General features: G+C 31.7%; 4 protein-coding genes across 4 annotated transcripts in view; 2 read left to right on the top strand and 2 right to left on the bottom strand.

Moving 5' to 3' along the window:
* Positions 1-21,609, bottom strand: part of LOC130800631 (probable ribosome biogenesis protein RLP24) — a 66,341-nt gene that overhangs the window by 6,764 nt on the left and 37,968 nt on the right. The window lies entirely within an intron of this gene.
* On the top strand, positions 101-1,651 carry LOC130800639 (ABC transporter C family member 8-like). Its single transcript, XM_057664204.1, has 2 exons — positions 101-984; positions 1,072-1,651. The coding sequence occupies exons 1-2, from the start codon at positions 889-891 to the stop codon at positions 1,456-1,458; spliced, it is 483 nt and encodes a 160-aa protein (XP_057520187.1). The 5' UTR covers positions 101-888; the 3' UTR covers positions 1,459-1,651.
* On the top strand, positions 6,238-7,260 carry LOC130828757 (ABC transporter C family member 8-like). Its single transcript, XM_057694769.1, has 3 exons — positions 6,238-6,250; positions 6,383-6,622; positions 7,124-7,260. The coding sequence occupies exons 1-3, from the start codon at positions 6,238-6,240 to the stop codon at positions 7,258-7,260; spliced, it is 390 nt and encodes a 129-aa protein (XP_057550752.1).
* LOC130800627 (inorganic pyrophosphatase 1-like) lies at positions 9,416-17,945 on the bottom strand. The gene is made up of 4 exons (XM_057664178.1): positions 17,583-17,945; positions 17,069-17,190; positions 13,643-13,850; positions 9,416-10,178 (listed from the first exon to the last, which is right to left on the bottom strand). The coding sequence occupies exons 1-4, from the start codon at positions 17,736-17,738 to the stop codon at positions 9,825-9,827; spliced, it is 840 nt and encodes a 279-aa protein (XP_057520161.1). The 5' UTR covers positions 17,739-17,945; the 3' UTR covers positions 9,416-9,824.

The raw sequence follows: 21,609 nt of genomic DNA, 5'->3' as shown, positions 1-21,609 counted from the left end.
TTCTTATTGAGATTTAGTGGATGAGCAAAATCTGCAAAGGGAAAAATTTCCACCTATTTTTCTTTTATGTACTCCCGTCTCCCTCCTATCCACTTCAAGTGTCCCATTTGGAACTTTGCACTATCACTTTTTCTATTTTATTCTTAATCTATAAGTTAAAGCATAGTCAAGTCGGATCTTGTTTGATTCGTCTTAATGTAATTTTTATTAATATTAACTTTTTATGGTTTTTATGAACAATTGAAAATATTAAGGATTAAATTAGTGCATTGACAAGCGTGCAAAAGCAAATGAGACACTTGAAGTGGATATGAGCAAGTATTATATTTGGGCCTTAAGGCCATGATGAATTGGTTTGCTATTTGCTACTTGAAGACTACATTTTGTACAAAGAATTGATTTTTGGTATATCAGTCGGACTTAGGGATATGTTGGGATTTTTTTTGGGTGAAGGGGTGGGAGGAGGTTGAAAATATGCTATCCATGCTTCACGCTTTCTGTATCAAACATCATAACATTCAGAGTTTGAGCTTCCATTCTTTTTGCCTTCGCAGAGATATAACTTAGTCTCTGCAAGAGAACTATCTAGAATCAACGGAACAACCAAGGCACCGGTTATGAACTATGCAGCCGAGACATCTCTAGGAGTCACTACCATACGAAAAGCCACTAACGAATGGTTAGTCCTCCAAATAGAAGCTCATCAACTTCTGACCTTTTTGACGGCTACCATCCTACTTGTCATGCTTCCAAAGGGTTATGTAGCTCCCGGGCTTGTAGGACTGTCTTTCGTATGCTCTTTCGCTAGCAAGCACACATGTATTTATGGTTTGGTGACATTGTAACTTAGAAAACCATGTCGTCTCAATAGAGAGAATCAAACAGTTTATGCACATTGAGTCTGAACCACCCGCAACTATTGAAAACAATAGACCTCCATCTTCATGGGCCTATAAAGGAAGAATAGAGCTCACAAATATAAAGGTATCTAAATAGAGCTCACAAATATGTTTATGTGCTCACATCAAAATAAACACTTTATGTTAATTTCTTTTATGTGGGTGTATTCAGGTAAGTTACCGTCTTAACGCCCCATTAGTTCTTAAGGGGATTACATGCACATTCAAAGAAGGGAACCGAGTAGGAGTAGTTGGAAGAACCGGAAGTGGAAAAACTACTCTGATCAACACCTTATTTTGCCTAGTGGAACCGGAAAGTGGAGGGATAGTCATAGATGGACTCAATATTTGCTATATCGGCCTAAAGGATTTGAGAATGAAACTAAGCATCATCTCCCAAGAACCGACACTTTTTAAAGGCAGTGTAAGGTTGAATTTGGACCCTCTAGGACTTTACTCTGATCAAGACATATGGGTGGCACTTGAAAAATGTCAGCTTAAAGCAACAATAAGTAGGCTTCTGAATCAATTAGACTCATCAGGTGAGAATGAATTATGAGTAATGTACTCATTGTTAAGATATATTAATTGATAATATATCTTTGACTTAGTATATATCAGTTTCCTAGTTTGTCGCTGTGAATATTTTGATGAATATCTCTTAGCTTAATTAGTGGCATGATTAGAGCATGTAATTTGTATATATTCATAGTCAAAGGAATGTAATGGACACGGAAAAGATTTCTTTCATGGTATCAGTTGTTTAGGGTTATTCCGCTGCACCCTACCAATTTTTTTTTCCGCCCTCTTCTTCTGCTTCTCTTTTTCTTTATCTATGGGGGATTCAAAGACCTCGTATCACCCCGCTCTCACTGTGAATAACATCAAGACCTCCATTCCGGTGGTTCTTACTCTTGATAACTCACAATACTCTACTTGGGCGGAACTCTTTAAAATTCACGCTCGTTCTCACCGGGTTCTACACCATATTATCCCTCCTCTGACCAATGACAAGGCGACGGAGAAGCCTCCTCTTACTGACGAAGAACAGGAATAGTGGTCTACATTGGATGCTGCCGTAATCTCGTGGATTTACTCCACTATTTCTGGTGATCTCTTGGAGACCATTATGGAACCCCATGCTACGGCAATGGAGGCTTGGAATAGGTTACGTGATATATTCCAAGACAATCAAAACTCTCGTGCCGTAACTCTAGAACAAGACTTTTCCTCTACAAAAATGGAGGATTTTCCAAATGCATCGACTTACTGTCAAAGACTCAAGGGTCTTTCCGATCAATTGCGCAATGTTGGAGCTCCGGTGGACAATAATCGTCTTGTTCTCCAGTTGGTTTCGGGCCTCACCGAACCGTATAATGGTGTTGCTACCCTTATCCGTCAAAGCTCTCCTCTCCCTCAATTTTACCAAGCCCGTTCAATGCTTACCTTGGAGGAGGCGGGCTTGGCAAAACGGGCAGCAATGGCTTCGGGTTTCTGCTTCTGCTTTGGTGGCGACCTCTCGTGATGATGATTCGGGTTCAGATAGTTGGGGTAATAATCGCGGGAAGAACAAAAATCATAAGAAGAATTCTGAAAAAAAAGGGCAGCACAGAGGTAGTGGTCGTGGTCCTGCCGCCGGGGGTGGTCACAGTTCCGGAGCCAGGAGTGGTGCAAGCCGTGGCGGCAGTCAGCAAAAGCAATGGGGCGTGGCTCCGTTTTGGCAGCAGCAAGCTTACCCACCTTGGGGTTGGCCGTGGGCTGCTCCCCCTTGCCCTTTTCCAACCCAAGGCTGGGCTAGGCCTCAAGGCCCATCAAGACCACAACAAGGGGTTCTTGGTCCACGACCCCAACAACAAGCATATGCAGCGTCTCAGTCTCCTTCCTATGTTCCAACAGATTTGGAGTCAGCTTTTCACACCATGTCTCTACAGCAGCCCGATCCCTCGTGGTACATGGATACCGGTGCTACTTCTCATATGACATCCACCAACGGTAATCTCTCGTCTTATTTTAATTTGAGTAATCATCATAATAGTATTGTTGTTGGTAATGGTCATACTATTCCAATTCGTGGTTGTGGAAATACTACTTTGCCATCCCCTAATTCTCCGTTCTCTCTCTCTAACGTCCTACATGCCCCAAAACTCATTAAAAATCTTAGTTTTGTTCGTCGCTTTACCACTGATAATTGTGTGTCTTTTGAGTTTGACCCTTATGGTTTTTCTGTGAAGGACTATCGGACGGGGATGCCCATAATGAGATGTGATAGCCAAGGGGACCTTTATCCACTCACTACCACTTTCTCACGCTCTTCTCAATCAACCTTTACGGCGTTAGCTTCTTTTTTTTGGCATGCTCGATTGGGACATCCAGGATCTTCTATTTTAAAGACTCTTAGTAACAATAAAAGCATTGAATGTACTCACTCCTCTAGTTCTAATGTTTGTCATTCATGTGTACTTGGAAAACATATTAAATTGCCTTTTGTTTCTTCTACTTCTAATACTACTATGCCTTTTGATATTGTTCATAGTGATCTTTGGTCATCACCCGTTTTGAGTTCATCGGGTCACCGTTACTATATGCTTATTTTGGATGATTTCTCAAAATTTTTGTGGACTTTTCCTTTAGCTAAGAAATCGGATGTTTTTGATAAAGTCTTAGCATTTCAAGCATTAATTCAAACCCAATTTGAACGACCTATTAAGACATTTCAATGTGATAATGGGAGGGAATATGATAACGGATCTTTTTGGGCTATGTGTGAGTCTAATGGTATGACATTTCGTCTTTCATGTCCTCATACCTCGTCTCAAAATGGGAAGGCCGAATGAAAAATAAGGTCATTATAATATTATTCGCACCCTTCTTGCACATGCCTCTTTACCTCCATCTCTTTGGGCATCATGCGTTACAAATGGCTACTTATCTTCATAATATAATTCCAAGTTACTCGAGTCTAAGTCTCCTCTAGAGGTCCTATATCAAAGAAAGCCGTCTTATTCTCATTTGCGGGTTTTTGGTTGCTTGTGTTATCCCTTTTTTCCGTCCACTACTATTAATAAACTTCAACCTCGCTCTACACCTTGTGTTTTCTTGGGGTTTCCGTCTAATCATAGGGGTTACAAGTGTTATGATCTATCTTCTCACAAGATTTTCATAAGCCGACATGTTGTGTTTGATGAATCGTTTTTTCCTTTTTCTAAGTTGCATAGACCCTCTTCTCACACATATGATTTTTTGGATGAAGGGCTTCATCCTTCTATCATTCACCATATGCAACTTTCTTCTCCACCGTTTGGGCAGCCCTCTACTGCTGACCATACGTCTCCTGGGCCTGCTACACCCACGAGCCCAGCTCACAACCTTCCTCTTTCTGGGCCACGTGATATTTCCCCTCCTGTAAGCCCTAACCAGAGCCCACCTTCCTCCCCCCTTTCTCCCCCTAACCTGGATGCTGATGTTGGGCAAACTAGCCCACTGGTGGACCATGGGCCTGTTCAATCAGCCACGGCCCACTCGCGGCCTACCCACTCAGCAAGCCCAATTGCTCCCCCTAGCCCACAGATTCATAATCCAATTCCCACTCTTCCTCCTTCTATTACCACAAGAAGCAAAAATGGGATATTTAAACCAAATCCAAAATATACAAATTTCAACACTATGGTTTCTAATGTTACGAAATCCCCTCTCCCTCGCAACCCCATTTCAGCTCTTCGTGACCCGAATTGGAAAATGGCAATGGATGATGAATTTAATGCTCTTATTAAAAATAAGACGTGGGAGTTGATGCCCCATCCGCCTGCTGTTAATGTTATTCGTTCTATGTGGATTTTTACTCATAAGGTGAAATCTGACGGTTCTTTTGAGAGGCATAAAGCCCGTCTTGTAGGTAATGGCAAAACACAACAAGTTGGCATTGATTGTGGGGAGACTTTTAGTCCGGTGGTGAAGCCGGCTACTATCCGTACTGTTCTTAGCCTTGCTTTATCTAAAGCTTGGTCGATACATCAGCTTGATTTTAAGAACGCCTTTCTGCATGGTAGGCTTCAGGAGACGGTCTATATGCATCAACCCCTTGGGTACCGTGATAAAACTCACCCTGATTATGTGTGTTTATTACGGGGCTCCTTATATGGTCTTAAGCAAGCACCCCGAGCGTGGTATAAGAGGTTTGCAGATTTTGTTTCTTCTATTGGTTTCACTAATAGTAAGAGTGACAATTCCCTATTTATTTATCGTCAGGGAAACAATGTGGCTTATTTACTTTTATATGTTGATGACATTATTCTTACTGCTTCTTCTGATTCTCTGCGGCGTTCTATTATGTCCCTTCTTAACTCGGAATTTGCTATGAAGGACTTGGGTAAGCTTAATTATTTTCTTGGCATAGCAGTGACAACACATAAGGGTGGATTATTTTTGTCGCAACGCAAATATGCGGAGGAAATTATTGACCGAGCAGGGATGGCTTCATGCAAACCTTCGGCTATGCCTATTGAGGTCAAACAAAAGGCCAGTTCTACCGGTTTTCCTTGTGCCGACCCTACATTGTATCGTAGTCTTGCAGGGGCCTTGCAATATCTTACCTTTACTAGACCGGATATCTCATATGCGGTCCAACAGGTTTGCTTACATATGCATGATCCGAAAGAGAGTCATATGGCGGCTCTCAAACGAGTTATTCGTTATGTACAGGGCACTATTGACCACGATTTGCATCTGTATCCATCATCTATTTCCTCTCTTGTGTCATATACAGATGCTGATTGGGCCGGATGTCCGGATACTAGACGCTCCACATCCGGATATTGTGTGTATTTGGGTGATAATTTGATTTCTTGGTCCTCAAAACGACAACCTACTCTATCTAAGTCTAGTGCTGAGGCAGAGTACAGGGGCGTTGCTAATGTGGTTTCTGAGTCATGTTGGCTTCGAAACATACTTTTGGAGTTACATTGTCCGATTAAAAAGGCAACATTGGTGTATTGTGACAATGTGAGTGCTATTTATCTTTCTGGCAATCCGGTACATCATCAACGAACAAAACATATAGAGATGGACATTTTGTTTGTTCGAGAAAAAGTAGCACGTGGTGAGGTACGTGTTCTTCATGTCCCTTCTAGGCACCAAATTGCAGATATTTTTACAAAGGGGCTCCCTCGTGTGCTTTTTGAAGATTTCAAGGCTAGTCTAAGTGTTCGCCCTCCTCCCGCTTAGACAATGGGGGTGTGTTAAGATATATTAATTGATAATATATCTTTGACTTAGTATATATCAGTTTCTTAGTTTGTCGCTGTGAATATTTTGATGAATATCTCTTAGCTTAATTAGTGGCATGATTAGAGCATGTAATTTGTATATATTCATAGTCAAAGGAATGTAATTGACACGGAAAAGATTTCTTTCACTCATGATATTACACATAACAAAATTTAGTTAAAAGTAATGTGCACAAGTAGATAGTTTACATTGTTTTACAGTGAACGATGAAGGACAAAATTGGAGTGCCGGGCAGAGACAGTTGTTTTGCCAAGGAAGAGTTTTATTGAAGCGGAACAAGATCTTAGTGCTCGATGAAGCGACAGCATCCACTGAATCCGCAACTGATGCTGTCCTGCAGAATATAATCAGACAGAATTTCTCTCAGTGTACCGTTATAACTTTGGCACATAGAGTTCCAACTGTTACAGACAGCCACATGGTCATGGTCCTTTCCTTTGGTATGTGCCATCATCTACTATTACTACTACTACTACTACAATTTCTCTCAAATATCAAAATTTGGTCCGAGTCTAGTTCGATGTGATAAGTGTTCGAGTATATAACATATTCTGAAACATCAACCATCGGTTTAAACTTTTGGTTGAGTTGACTCCTTGACATGGTATCAGAGCCAACGTGACAAGAGGTCATGGGTTCGAATCTCAACCACCCCTCATTTAAAGTGGAATATTTAGCACCACGTATGAGGAGGGTCTATGTTGCATCTACACTTTTAGCCCAGGGCTCTCGTGTGATGGTGTGAGAGTGCATGTTAGAATATATCACATATCTGAAGTCTTAACCATCAGCTTAAACTTTTGATTGAGTTAGTTCTTTGATAATAAGCGTAAAAGTGCAGCCAATAAATAATTTGGCCATTTCCTTGGAAACATATTTTCATTCTTAGATAAGTATCTTTTTAAGGTAAATAAGTAATTGTGGATGCAATTTGTGTGCAGGGAGACTATTGGAGTATGACGAGCCAACAAAGCTTATGCAGACAAACTCTTCATTAGCTAAACTGGTAGCAGAGTATTGGTCTAGCAGCACAAGAAATGCTGGCAGTGCAGAGATACCTGCATCAGCAAAATTATAAGCAGCTTCTAAAAGTTTATACTTACAAAAGCCGGCCATGCTTGTTGTTATTTAAAGTAAATGGTAGCTAGACTTTTAGTATATCAATACAAACTAAAGAAATAACACACATTGTTATATGAGACGGTCTCATTAAGAGGGGCGCGCCCATTTAATATATATTATGAGAATATATTATTTGAGGTCGTCTTATACATGTTTTATTGGATATGATTGGTTCTTGTCGGCGTATTTTCTTTTATGTTTTTCCCAAAGTATTTTAGTCCTAGAATATTTAGTCCCTAGCTTAGCTTTTAAAAAATGTTCCTTTCTTTGTGTCTTGTGTGTCTCGAGCTTAGGCTCGTCTGAAAAACTCTTGGCTAGGTGAGGCCTAGCCAATAAAAGGCATGCACCGTGGTGCATCTCGATGCGTTTTGTGCCTAGTGCACCTTCTTGTTGGGTTGAGTAATTAACTTAAACTCGAAATTCAAATTCATTTGAATATGAAGTTCGTGAAGTTGTTGCTACTATAAGAAGAGTAAATTAATAGGTGAAAAAGAACAAAATAACTTTAGGTATTCTTCATGTTCTCATTATAATAATTACGTGCTAAAATAGCGTTTACTGTAATAATTTTTAACTTTTTCAAGCTTGTTACCATTTTAACATGAATGTAATGTTATTTTAAGTATTAGAGTATAAAGTGTTTTAAAAATTAAGTTTAAGCTTTTTAGTGAAAAAGTATGTCTTACCTATAAAAAGTTTGTGTGTTCGCCCTGAACTTTGCACATAGACTCCAAAAACCTTTTACGCCTCATTACACCTCGCAACTTTTGAAAGCTAAGGTTTGTAACCATATATAAGAGATATTGTTTTAAATTAGATATGAAATCATCTTGATTGGGTGCCTAAAAGCAGTGTTAGTATACAAGAAACATGTTGCTTATTGAGTTGTCTAAGCATATTGTTTCTCAAGTTATTTGGAATTGGAAGTGTTGAGTCAAGACATAATTCCATGACTTTGGTCATGAATTTAATCATTTGATTGCTCATACCTTATCTTGCATTCTTGAGAGTGAAGATGTGAGGGACATGAGCTATAGAGGCCTAAGATTTGGATCCCTTGATGAACTGATCAAGGTGGATGATTTGGGGTGTCACACGAAGATTGGGAGGGTTTGAAGACTGCTCGAGTGGTCGAGCATGATTGGCTCGATTGAGCCAAGCAGGGGCAACAAGTCAGAGGGTTCTGGAACACCGCTCGACCAAGTCGAGCATAACCTCTCGATCGAGCGTTCCCTAGTGCGCGAAATCAGTAGGCTTCTGTTTAAGTCCTTGGTTTTGTGGGCCTTTTAAGGCTTTTTTCCTAGGGTCCTCTAATTAGTTTTAGAGCTATATAAGGGTCCTTAGAACTTCATTAGAGTGATGTGAGTGAAGCTAATACACTAGAAGCAACTAGGGTTTAATCCAAGAGAGTTCTTCATTGTATTAGTGAGTTTGTGAGAGACCACCATTAAAGGTGAGGTCTTTTCTTTGAGAGGTTGTTCTTAAAGCTTTTTGAGGTGAGTCATTAATGTATTGTTGAGTATATTAATGATAAGATACTTGTTTTGAGGGTGAGGTATCCTTAGATACCTCATATATTTCTTGTGTTTTGTCTTCTCCATTATTTTGCTCTGTTTTTATGGTTTTTCTTTACATTTGTTTGTTGCTTGTTTCTTCACCATTGTCATAGCCCATTCACAACAGAGAGAATATTGCTTACTAATCTTTTCTAAGCAGACTCTCAACCCATTGATCATAAGTCCGACCCAAACCCAACCATTAGGCTTAGACTGATCTCATCAATGACGCATTATAGACCCATTTCAAATCAAGACTAAATCCTAACATAAGAAATTCGAGTCTTATTTTATAAGACCTAATATGTCATGATCGGATCTTGATTTAATAAAAACAATATAGTTTGATTTTAATATTTTAGGACGAGACCCAACCAATAATACTTCATAAAGTTGCGTTTAGCTAAGCAAAGTTAATTAAGTAACATTGGCAATTAGACATGCAATAAGATTATCATATAATTATTTCAAAAGCATTTTATGATTATTACACTATTTCAACTTGGCACAAGTATTAAAAAAGTGATTAATTGATAGTAAAATACAATTATTGTCTTTAAATAATGACAAAAGTATCAGAGTAAATAAGTAAATCGATATAAAATAGAGGCAAATAAAAACATATGGCTATCATGCCTTTCCTCTTTATTGAAAATACATTCAACTACACACTATCACAATCGGAATACATGCCATTAATGAAACCAAAGCTCTTGCTATGGACGAACTTAATTCAAGGGATTCAAGTCTTAAAAGATCATCATCCCTTTTGGGTGCCTCGTCTTAAATCCGCACCTATGGCTTAGTTTCCAATGAAGGGTAGGTCAGGTGAGGTTTAGATTAATAATTATCACCATACAATACATTTTTTTAATAAAAAACTTAATTTTAACTTTAAAAAGCCACAAAATATCAGAATGCGACAGCTAATTTAATTAAACCGAAGGTAATATATTTTATATTTTTAAAGCGACACAGGAAGTGCTTGTGAAAGGACTTCACGTGAAGGCCTTGGCATATCCTTAAGCTTAAAATCAGACCTAGCCAAGCTTTTCTTCTCATGCTTCTTAGAGATCAAGCCATGGACAATAGCCAATAGGACATTTTCGAGATCTTCGCCGTCGGTCCATCCATGGATGTTAGCATGGATAAGCTTAGGATTGCTAAGAATTACACCCCAAAGAGGGTAGCTCTTCCTTGGCATACAATAATCATTTTCTCTTAGCTTTGTGCTTGGACAATGGTCACCATTTCCATCACCTAAATAGATGAATGTCATGTCTCCTTCATTTGCTAACAACTTTTCCATCACTACTCCCTGTTATTTAGTAAAAGAAATAATTATACAATATTAGTTAAATCGTAGCTGTTGATTAGTAAGGATAAAAAGGGCGATCGCTCAGAGCACTAAATTTTTTTTAAGGCCTAAAAAATATATTTTCATATATAAGGTTAATATTAATTTAAATTAAATTTAAGTATTAGTTATATTTTTTCTGTGTTATTAGGATTTTTTTTTTTAAAAAAATTATCAATAATATGAAAGTTATATTATTTATAACCTTAAAATTTTAGGAGCTCTTTTATCTTTTATTTTTTACTCTAAAACTCAAAAATAAATTAAACGAACCTAAATAGAAATATAATATAAAGTGGTTAAATAATAACCTTACCATTTTTTGGAAACTTCTTTAAAGTTAAAATTTTTTGTATGTTAGTTTTAGTTTGATGGAGACATGTTTTTGTCTACCTTTATTTATGTTACTATTATATATTCCTCTTTTAAGTCTCATTTTTTTCGTTAGCCATAATAATAATAATAATTAGATATTTTTTTTATGTGATTGTACGTGGATGAATATATAACACATAAAAGACCATCATATAAAGATATGGATATCACAAATTATTCTATAAAGCGATCTAATTAATTGTGAGATGCACTTTATTAATATATGGATTAAATAATTCAAATAATTAAATAATGAATTTTTTATAATTATCACTAATTCTTAAATGAGATGGTCTCACGGTGAGACCATTTCTATTGGGCTGGCCCAATATATATTTTTTGTCTTAAAATGATCACTTATAGCATTAGAGTAATCACTTATAATTTTAATATAATTATTTTTAATAGTGAATTATTACTTATAACCTTAAAACGATTACTAATGATCTTAAAGTAATCACTTGAAGAAATGGACTATTATATGGACGCGTCTTATGGTGAAACGGTCTTATACAAGACGAGCTGTTATTTTATTAATGGTAGTTAAAGCCTTAAAGGGTATTCCATAAATCTTTAATTCAAGAAGGATTTCCTGAATCCAATTGATAGGTTTTATTATTAAAAGTTAATGATAATAGTTACTGATCTAATAAGCCTTACTTTATAAAAAAAAAACTACAAATTATGATTTGTAAAAACAATTAATTAAATCTAAATTAATTTAGTTTCTAATCCAAAAAATTATACTCTTATAAAATATTGAAAAAAAAAAATCGAATTCATCTGCTAGTCTGACTTAAAAGTTGAAGATTGAATTTGAGGAAATGATATTTTAGTTATTGGTAGATTGAATTTAAGCAGTACAGTGATAGTTTGAGTTTGATTATTTTTAGATCTTTTATGTACTTAATTAATATGTTAATATATATTTATTGTTATAATATTGGGAAATCTTAAATGATCATTTTAATTTGGAAAAATTATCGTGAATAATACAACCTTTTGTTAATTTTCTTATAATTATATCAAATATTGATTAATCATGAATAATACCAACTTAAAGAGTGTTTTCCTAGAATATCCCTAACATGTTAAAATTAAACTATAGGTGATTATAAGACAAAAAAAATTGGTATATTAGTTAATAAACTAAAATTAGTATTATTCTAGGAAAATAACCCCTAATTTTGTATTATTCATGGTTTATCAGTAGTTGGTATTATTGTAGAAAAATTAACAAAAAGTTGTATTATTCACAGTAATTTTTACTTTTAGTTTTCTAAGTAATTACTCTAGGACTATAAAAAGTAATCACTTTAAAATTGTAAGTGGTTAATTTAATCTTGTGATCACTTTAAAACAGTAAATATACATTGGATCAGACTAATAGTAATGATTTTATTATGAGATCATCTTATTTGAGAAAAGCTACTCTTGTGACAAATTGTCTTTCTGTTAGATAAGCTCAAAATAAAAAGTTCATATGCTAATAATTATATTAATTAGATTATTTAATTTATATTTAAGCAGTGTTTTACACTAAACCGTCTCATACGAAAATTTGTAATTTGAGAATTTGTGAATTTAATTTGTTGAGGTTGTATCAAAACAAAGGCGGTACTGTACAAATTTAAAAAAGGGGCAGGACCCTCTAATTTAGAGTAGTGCATTTTTGCACATTATGATTTTCTACGCTCAAGTCAAGTGTGAAAGATGTCAAGACTCAAGAGAATGGAGATGGGGCCGTTTGTAATCAAGGACATAGGGCTATTATGTGCACTAGACAGGGCTTGGCCCAATCTTATGTGATATAGGTTGATGAACAGCTATTTTTGTAAGAGTTCGTCTTATTTTTTTGTAAGACAATTTTAAAATAAAAAGTTTTTATTTTTATATTTATATTTAGTTAAGCCATCTGGTGTATTTATTTTAGTGATTTAATTCATATATAAATTACTTTCATATCTCATGTACAACAATTTATGGTTCATAAAATATCATCTCTATTTGAAATTAATAGTTACCTTTTTGCCTCAAAAATGAAGAGTTATTATTTGATTTTTCAAATCATTCAAAAAAAATTAAAATTAAGAATTAGTTTAGGTGGTTGAGAACTTTATCCTTTATCATTGTTTTATCATTGTGATATGAGTTTAATTTTTATCAGCTATAATATAAATTAATCTCCAATTTTACCTGTTAAAATTCGCTAAAAAAAACACATTGATTTTGATATTGGTACCTATTGTAAACTCTCTAAAGTTGTTTGACTCTCTATGTTACCTCAAAATCAATAAAATCAATTTTAATGATATGTTCATTCATTACATGTTGTCTTTTTTCTTTCAAAATCTAGTCCTGAAACAATAATTCAAACATAATTAAAAAATACTTATTAAAAAAATAAGTTTTTTAACATTTGGAGTTTTTTCTTCTAAAAATCAGGATATATTTTTGGGAGAAATTTACAATATCAAAAGTTTGATCTTATAAATCTAAAGTTTAGAAATAATTTGGAAAAAGGTTGGGAATTTTAAAGTTGAAGATATTTCACCACCAAAATAAACTACCCCAAATTTACATAAATAAATAAATTTATCATTTCGAAAAATAATTCAAAAAAATTGATTATTTAAATAATGAAATTTTTTAGCTTTCTTTTAATAAAAGAATTATATTTAAAAATTAAATGATTAATCCAAATATTTATCTTAATTTTTGACTAATTCAAAGAGGGTCATACAAACATACTTCAACATGAACATAGCTAAAGCACTTTGGAATAGTTTGTACTTTAAAATTGGAATATTTGGAACAATTACAATAACATGACTTGATATTTGTTTTCTTGCCACTAATTCAAAGTATTATACAATTAATAAAAAATTTGATAAATCAGTGTTAGGAATCGAATGTCTGTAATTAGGCTAATATATAATAAAATTCATTCATTTTATAAATGGTTGAAATCGAACTTCTGTCATTACGCTGATACATGATTCTTGTTTTGTGCGATAATATTTAAATAAAAAAAAAAGGGAAATATATACCTTACACATGTTAGGAGGGCAAAGTTGGTTAGGACAACCATGAGGAGTAGTTGTGTAATCATGATGAGGAAATATTCTTACTCGCCCAACTTCATCCACATAACCTGTATTTGTATGGATCTCAGTGAAATAATCTTTAATTCCATGATGATCAAGGATTGTTTCGATAAAAAATCTGTTTGCATCACTTAGTATCCTCAAATCACACCTGAAAATTATTTGATGGTAGATTAAAATTAAAATCACCTTAGAATTGGATCATTGTTTTATCCTAATTTCATTTCATATTTATTTGGAAATCACATCCCCTAAGCAAACATGTGTTTTGTTTTAAGGTCAAGACTCTTGGAATGGAGCAAAAAATCACAATTAGTTTAAGGCCTTTTTATTTATATTTTTTATTTTCATATAAAATAAAAAAATCAAGCTAAAAATAAAGTAAACTAACCTAAACTAATATTTTAGTTTTTTTATGATTGTATATTCTACACATACGTGTTGAGAACCATCTAGGCGGTAAAGTGAAAGGAATGAAAGAGCAAAATAGGTCATTTAACATTCTCATAATAACAAGATCATACCATTTAATTTGGACTCAACAAGAAAATCCTAGGAACCCGACCCGATTAGTAGACCTTTTTTTAGAATTTTGAGAATTTTTAAGTTCTACGTTAATATTTTGAAGTTGTATCCTACTATCTTTTTGTCAAAGGTGATATTATATGGTTGTGCTTTAGAAAGTTATTTTTGTCCAAAATAACAAGAAAAACTAATTTTAAAGTTTTTAAAATAAAAATTATATGGTATGTATTTTATCTTATATAGACATATAAGAAAAAAGGAATAAGTTTATGATCCGTTAAATGGCCGACTTATTTGACGGATCTACTCAATGCTTAAAAAATAATCACCAAATAAATAAAATGAGATACTTTTTACTTTATGTTTTTTGTTTGTCTGTTTTAGATTTTTTCACTATAGAGGAGAAAAATTAAAATAAAATTTTTGAGTGATAAATTAAGATAAAATGTATTCATGTGAAATTTTATTAAACTTGTCTTACACATAGTTTCTTACTATATAATTTTTTTAATACATGTTTAGAAATTTGAAACTTAAAGTAGAGTAGACAAATAAAAAGAAACGGTAATATTTAAAAGCTTGTCACATGCAAGGACAAGAAGTCATTTTTATTTATCATTTTTTGGAAATGAATATTTGTGTTTGGCCAATGAAAATATTAAAAATGGTAAGAGTAAGTTGATAGCTACTGTATTTTGGCTACTAGTTTGTGGACTCAAAGGCCAAAGCAATACATAAATAAGACGTTTTGTGTAATTATTCAACTGAATTATTACACATGATATAACTTCTTCAACTGACTTATTACACATGGCACAATATTGTAGGTTTTATCACTGTAGATGCCATGACAAAAGTTCAAACTACCGAAGGAGAAATTCTTTTTGGATTTTTTTTTTACTTAAAACCATACGGTTTTATTGTGGTATTTTATGTTTTCGTTTTTTAATTTTCAAATTTATTAAAAATATTATGATTTTAAAAATTAACAACTAAAAAACTAAAAACTAAAAAACATGATAACGAATAAGCATTTAGTTCTCTTATACATTTATTCATTAGTACTCCAATAAATTTAGTTTTATATATAATATGTTTCATCTAATTTAATCAAATTTAATATCCCTTTGTTTTCATTTGTTCTTTTTATTCACTTTTTGCGCAGATCTTAATGTAAATTTAAAAGTCAAATAATTTTAATTGTGAATTTTAAAAATTCTAAAAAGTTGATATCTAGAATATATATATATAGATGAATCTATCAACACTCTACATGAATATGTTTATTCATATAGATCGATGAGAAATCATAGTCAAAGTTTGACACAAAAATTCGTAAATTCTATTTGTAAAGAACATATGAAAATAGAAGGAGTACTTATTATTAGTCGGTACGTTTGCCCTGTTTTTTAATTAGAGAAATTATGTTCAATAATAATTATTTAAAGCAAGAAAAAATATTACTTTCTCTGTTTTCATTTGTTCTTTCTATTTAATTTTTGCACAATTCCCATTGAAAACTTAAAACTCAAATAATTTTAATTGTGAGTTTTTAAAAAATTTAAGAAATTGATATTTAAAAAATATATACTGAGACGAATCTATCAAAATCCCACATGAATATTTTTTATATAAATCAATGAGAAACATAGACAAAGTTTGGCTTTAAAATTCATAAATTCTATTTGAAAAAAACATGTGAAAACGAAACGAATATAAAATAGTAATATATATATATATATATATATATATATATATATATATATATATATATATATATTATATAATCAAACAAAAACTTGTATAAGTTGGTTAAAACAAACTTTTTTATTATTATAATTACTATCGAACATTTATAAATAAACTAAGTTCGGTTCAATAATTATAATTACTATTGAACAAAATTAAGTAGAGAATAAGGCATGCTATATATTTTAACTAAATTATTTTTTTTAATTTATACTTATATATTGTTTTGAATTTTACTTTATAATTATACTGAACCTGGACGTACTATGGTCTCTTATTAATAACCGCACTCGTTATTCTTGCACTCTACCTTTCAGTGTAGTATTGATTTACTCGCTTTAACCATTTATTGATATTATTTCTCAGTAAGTTAGATCAAATAATCGAATTTTGTTTCAATTGGAGATAAAATTTTATTTTAATAATATATATATATATATATATATATATATATATATATATATATATATATATATATATATATATATCATTCACTTTTTTTAAGAAACTAAGTTTAATTCTCGTTGTTTACTTCTCTAATAGTCTCTTTCCTTTGACTTAGTACCCTACTAAAGTATATACGGAGTATTACATATATAACAAATCAATTATATTATAACTTTATGAATAATAATTATAATTAATCACATATGATAATTTTAGAGCTTAATAAATATTTAATTTTCTTGGGAACCATAATAAAATAATATTATCGTTATTTTTTGAAATCTAATATATTCAACTACTCTTAATTCATTATACTTTAAAAAAAATTAAAAAAAAATTAAGTATTAATTTTTAAAAAATTAAGTATTAATTGAACTAATAAGCTAATGAATGTGGTCTGGCAAGTTAATAAAGATATAAATATAAATTTTTAGTAAACTAAATTATTTTAAATTTTGAGTTATATATAAACATTAATTACATTACCTAGAATAGCATTAAATAAAAATTATCATTAAGGCCCACGTTAAATTATATTATAATATATATATTATATTTTACTATGTGTCATAATATGTTTTTTGTGCTTGATAAATTTCAAGAAAGAAGAAAAACAAATGGATAATAAAGAGAATAAGAAAAATATACCCAGCATCATAAGCTGATTTGATGGCAGGAATGATACGATCATGCATAGGAGTTCTTTTTAGCACTTCTATTATCTCTTTCACACTTACTCCTTTCTCATGCATCTCCTTCATCATTTTATCCTGTTTTCATTTTTTTCATTTTCCAAATTATTAATTAGTTACATGCCGAAATATATAATTAAAATTAAAATTTAGACGAAATAATGTTTAAAAAATAATAAAAATGTTTCTTTGTATCCAAGTTATTTATTTATGAATTATGATCACGATTTATAAAATGATAATTAACTTCGTTCCATAATATTTTAATTTAATTTACATAGCATTATTTCTATATTATTATTTATTTCTTTATGTGAAGTAATATCATTTGTTAATTATTTAGTACATTTGTATTTATTAATAAGTAAAAAGAGTGTTGAAAAGAAAAGTCCATAAATATTTATGTCAATAAGCAATAAAGGAAAAAAAAAAAAGAAAGAAAAACAGAGGAAAAACAGAGAGAAAGAGACCATAAGAGGATTCCAAGGCATAGTAGGGAGTAATTGGTTAAACATATCAGTAAAACCCAATTGATCTAAAACCCAATTATCAGTATCGACATCAACAATGGTTTTATCAAAATCAAAAACCACCATGATATTCTCCATTGGAGCTTGGGAACCCATGATTGATTACACAAACAAAAAAGAACGAAAAGAACACCAAAAATGGTTTGTGTTTGAGTTGAGTTTAGTTGTGGGAAATTTCAAGGGGGGAGTAAAGGGGTATATATAGAGAATCATGGACTGTGTTTAACGTCAATAATACTCAACTTCAATATTTTGTTGCTATTACATTCTCGTGTTCGAGCCGGTTTTGAGTATTGTAAAGTATCTCGGTTCATGTCAATTTTGGTTCTTATGTATTAGAGCTCTTTGTGAGCGCCATCCGACTCAAAAAATAGGTGGGCTTAGATAATATTTTTAAAAAAATTTAATATATGGACGTTTAATATTCGCTTGCTAAAATAAACAGGCGGATAGCTGCACAAAAATAATAGCCACGATAAACCCGACCATTGCTTATTTTATAGATAAATAATTTTTCTAATTTTTTAAAATTATATGAGAATATACAATATTCCAATAAGTGATCAATAATTAGAATCTTTAACTTTACTTGCTTGTGTTTTCCTCTTGCGTAGTCAAGTTATTTTTGTATTTGGAGTATTTTGACTAGTGTGTTGAATTATTTTTATTAATGTTAAGAGTTAACTCTACACTTTGTATTTTGATTATATTTCCTGTGTGGAATGTTCGTTAGGATTTTTGAGATTGTAATTTTAATTTTTTTTATATTGGTTATGCCCATTTACCCGTGGGTCTCATTTTCTAAGAAAAAGGGCGGGTAGAGGCAAAAAATTTAGGTTCACAATTGCGGGCGGACTTTTGAAAATTCGAGCCCGCGGATAAATTTTGATAAGCATGTCTATTGTCTGGTCCACCACCCACCCAAACCCGCCCATATATACCTCTATTGCGTATATATAAATATCTTAACAACTGATTATTTCAGGTCGGTTTGAATCATACTTGATTTCGGTTAATCGAATTTAATTTTTAACAGCTCTAGATCTAGATCTGATGTTAAATTAGTTACGAACTTGCGTATGTAAATATATTACCATTCTAAATTGATTTTTATGCATTGGTTATTGGAGTCATTTAATTGGAGTTAACCAAATTATATTTGCACAACTCACATTAAATGTATTGGAGTATTATTTGTTACTTTGTGTTAGCTAGAAAAGTCATAAAGTGAAGTATTTTTGGTATTTTCACTTTCAAGGGAAAAATGAAAACTCAAAATAAAAATGGTTTTTAAAAGAAGTGGGACAAACATGGTTTATGGACTATACAATACAATTATACATATCTTCATAGAAAATAATCGAACGTTGCTTGACAAATTGGAGTTTAATTTTTTGATACCAAGAGATCCTTTTAGGGTCCTATTATTCATGTCATTTTCATAACATAAATTTATAAAACAAAATTATCTTTTTAAGAGTTTGTTTTTTCACAAATTCTTCGACGTTTGTTTTGTGAGACGCGGTCTTATGCATGTGTTGAATAACCTAACTAATACTCCTTTCTATTCACCTTAAATTTTCTATTTACTTTATGATGCACTCTATTTAATACACTTATTTAATTTTTAACATATTTAATTATGTTTAGCTAAAAATTATAAAAAGTTGAAATTAATAACCTTTACAATAAGAGGAATTAAACAATAAGATCTCACTTGATGATGGTATAACTTATATATTAATAATAAAAGACAATTTAAAAGTAATAACTGAACAGTGTCTCAAAAGTACAAATTATCAGTATGTATATTCCTTTTTATGAAATTATCTCACCGATAGATGATCTCTTACAAGAATAACTCTTGTCTTGAAATCAAATCTAATTGAAGTTGATTTGAATTAAAATGGACTTGAGTGTAGCTAACCAAAATTAGATATAATCCATTCCTTCATGATTCAAACTGGAATTGTAACGAAGTAGTCCTAACTCCTAAGTCGATGAACTATTTGACGCAACCGTGAACGTTGAAGCATATATTTATGGAAAATTAATATTAATAGTTCAACTTTTTATTAATTGGTTGTAAATAATTTTACATTTGGGTTATTTTTTAGGAAAAATTGTTGTGAATAATCTCACCTATTTTCCATTATCTGTCAATAATCCCACTTTTTGAAAAATTTTCAAATAATTCAATATTTGCTGTCAGTTTGTTGTCAAAGGACCCTTCAAAAAATGACATGCTATATCAGGTCACCTCTCATCTTCTTCCTTCTTTATAATGGTCCAACTTTTGCTTTTAGTTTGTTACGACCCTTTAAGAAACTAAATGAAATTGCTATTACTTCCCAAACTTATGAAGGTGATCATTGTATAAATAGTAATTGTCTTTTACATACATATCCCATCAACTAGGGGTGTTCAAAAATCCAACCCGCTGACCCACATCCTAAATGGTAGGTCAATTTTTTAAAAAATAATATAATTCGGGTCGGGTACGCGACCCGCCTTAACCGAGTTGGGTACCCGACCCGTCTTAATCGGGTTGGGTCATGGGCCACAAAATACATTGAGTCGGGTAATCGCCAAACCGTTATGTATTATCTTTAGCAAGTTGAAATTTACGCGTTAAATTTTTATGATCAATATAGTTATAAAAAATTAATAATAGTCGTATGTTTTTCATTTCACTTCAAAGTATACTACCCCTTTAAATTAGTAGAAAAGAGAAATTGAGTATTTTTAAAAAAGTTGATTTTTTTGTTAATAACTAAAGAGAAAATGTGTTAAAGAAATTAAAAGAGACTTAATATATATGAATGAGATAGGTTGGATTATTATAAACTAGTAGCAAAGAAAAATTGAGTATTTAGTTTCTTGAAGGGTGCATTGGCAACAAAATAAAAACAAAGCTTGGATTATTAAAAAAATTCAAAATGTGGTATTATTAACCGGTAATGGAAAATAGGTTAAGATTATTAATAAGAAGGAGAAGATGAGAGTTAATCTGATATAGCAGGTCATTTTCTAAAGGGTCCATTGGCAACAAATTGAAAGCAAAGGTTGGATTATTAAAAAATTGCAAAAGGTGGGACTATTAACAGATACTAAAAAATAAATTCGATTATTCACAACAATTTTTCCAATTTTTAATAATTCAACTTTTGCCCTTAGTTTGCTATTAGCATAACCTTTTATTTTATAACAATTCAACTATTACCCTTAATTTGCTATCAACATACTATATTAGTATGCTGACAGCAAACTAAGGGTAAACGTTAGTTTATTAAAATAATTCAAAATTAGAATTATTCACAACGGATAAGTGAAAGGTTGGATTATTAATATTAATTTTTCTTAAAATTATAGACCTAAAACCTTGTGTTTATTATAATTTTCCTTTCTTTTCTTTTCAAATGTCCCATTTATAATTTATTCATAATCTATAAATTGAAACATAGTCAAATGAGATCTTGTTTGATTTATCTCAACATAACATATAGTAATATCTATTTTTTTATGATTTATAACTATGGACAACTAGAGATATTACAGATTGAATTAGTGCATTGGCAAACGTGAAAAAAACAAATAAGACGTTTGAAAAGAAACAGAAAAAGTATAATTTTTTCATTGAGGTAATTTAATTTTATTATTATTAACAACTTATCCCACACCACTAAGCGATCATATATTCTAAGACCCTTGTTATGATTGCCATTGGCTATCAAACACTGCAAGTCAATTAGAATTTTGTTTGAATGTTTAATTTTACATATTTTCATAATATTAATTGTTTATAATTTTTAGATATATATAATTTAATAAATAAATAATTAAAATAATACATTGATTGCCTAAAAAATTAAATATAAGTATATTGGTAGAGAGAATGTACTAATAATATATAGATTATTAGAATATTCTTTGTACATATTTTTATATATATAGCATAACCTTGTAT

This window comes from Amaranthus tricolor, chromosome 1 (genome assembly GCF_026212465.1).
Source record: "Amaranthus tricolor cultivar Red isolate AtriRed21 chromosome 1, ASM2621246v1, whole genome shotgun sequence".
Lineage (NCBI taxonomy): Eukaryota > Viridiplantae > Streptophyta > Magnoliopsida > Caryophyllales > Amaranthaceae > Amaranthus > Amaranthus tricolor.
This window is presented reverse-complemented; position numbering and strand designations above follow the sequence as displayed.

Bases quoted from the DNA above. Each gene is read 5' to 3' on its own strand.
- LOC130800639 (XM_057664204.1), top strand. From the start codon at position 889: ATGCACATTGAGTCTGAACCACCCGCAACTATTGAAAACAATAGACCT. The intron at 985-1,071 runs GTATCTAAATAG...GGGTGTATTCAG, and splicing joins TAGAGCTCACAAATATAAAG to GTAAGTTACCGTCTTAACGC.
- LOC130828757 (XM_057694769.1), top strand. The intron at 6,623-7,123 runs GTATGTGCCATC...ATTTGTGTGCAG, and splicing joins GGTCATGGTCCTTTCCTTTG to GGAGACTATTGGAGTATGAC.
- LOC130800627 (XM_057664178.1), bottom strand. From the start codon at position 17,738: ATGGGTTCCCAAGCTCCAATGGAGAATATCATGGTGGTTTTTGATTTT. The intron at 17,191-17,582 runs GTCTCTTTCTCT...AAATGAAAACAG, and splicing joins TGCCTTGGAATCCTCTTATG to GATAAAATGATGAAGGAGAT. The intron at 10,179-13,642 runs GTATATATTTCC...ACTAAATAACAG, and splicing joins GCCCTCCTAACATGTGTAAG to GGAGTAGTGATGGAAAAGTT.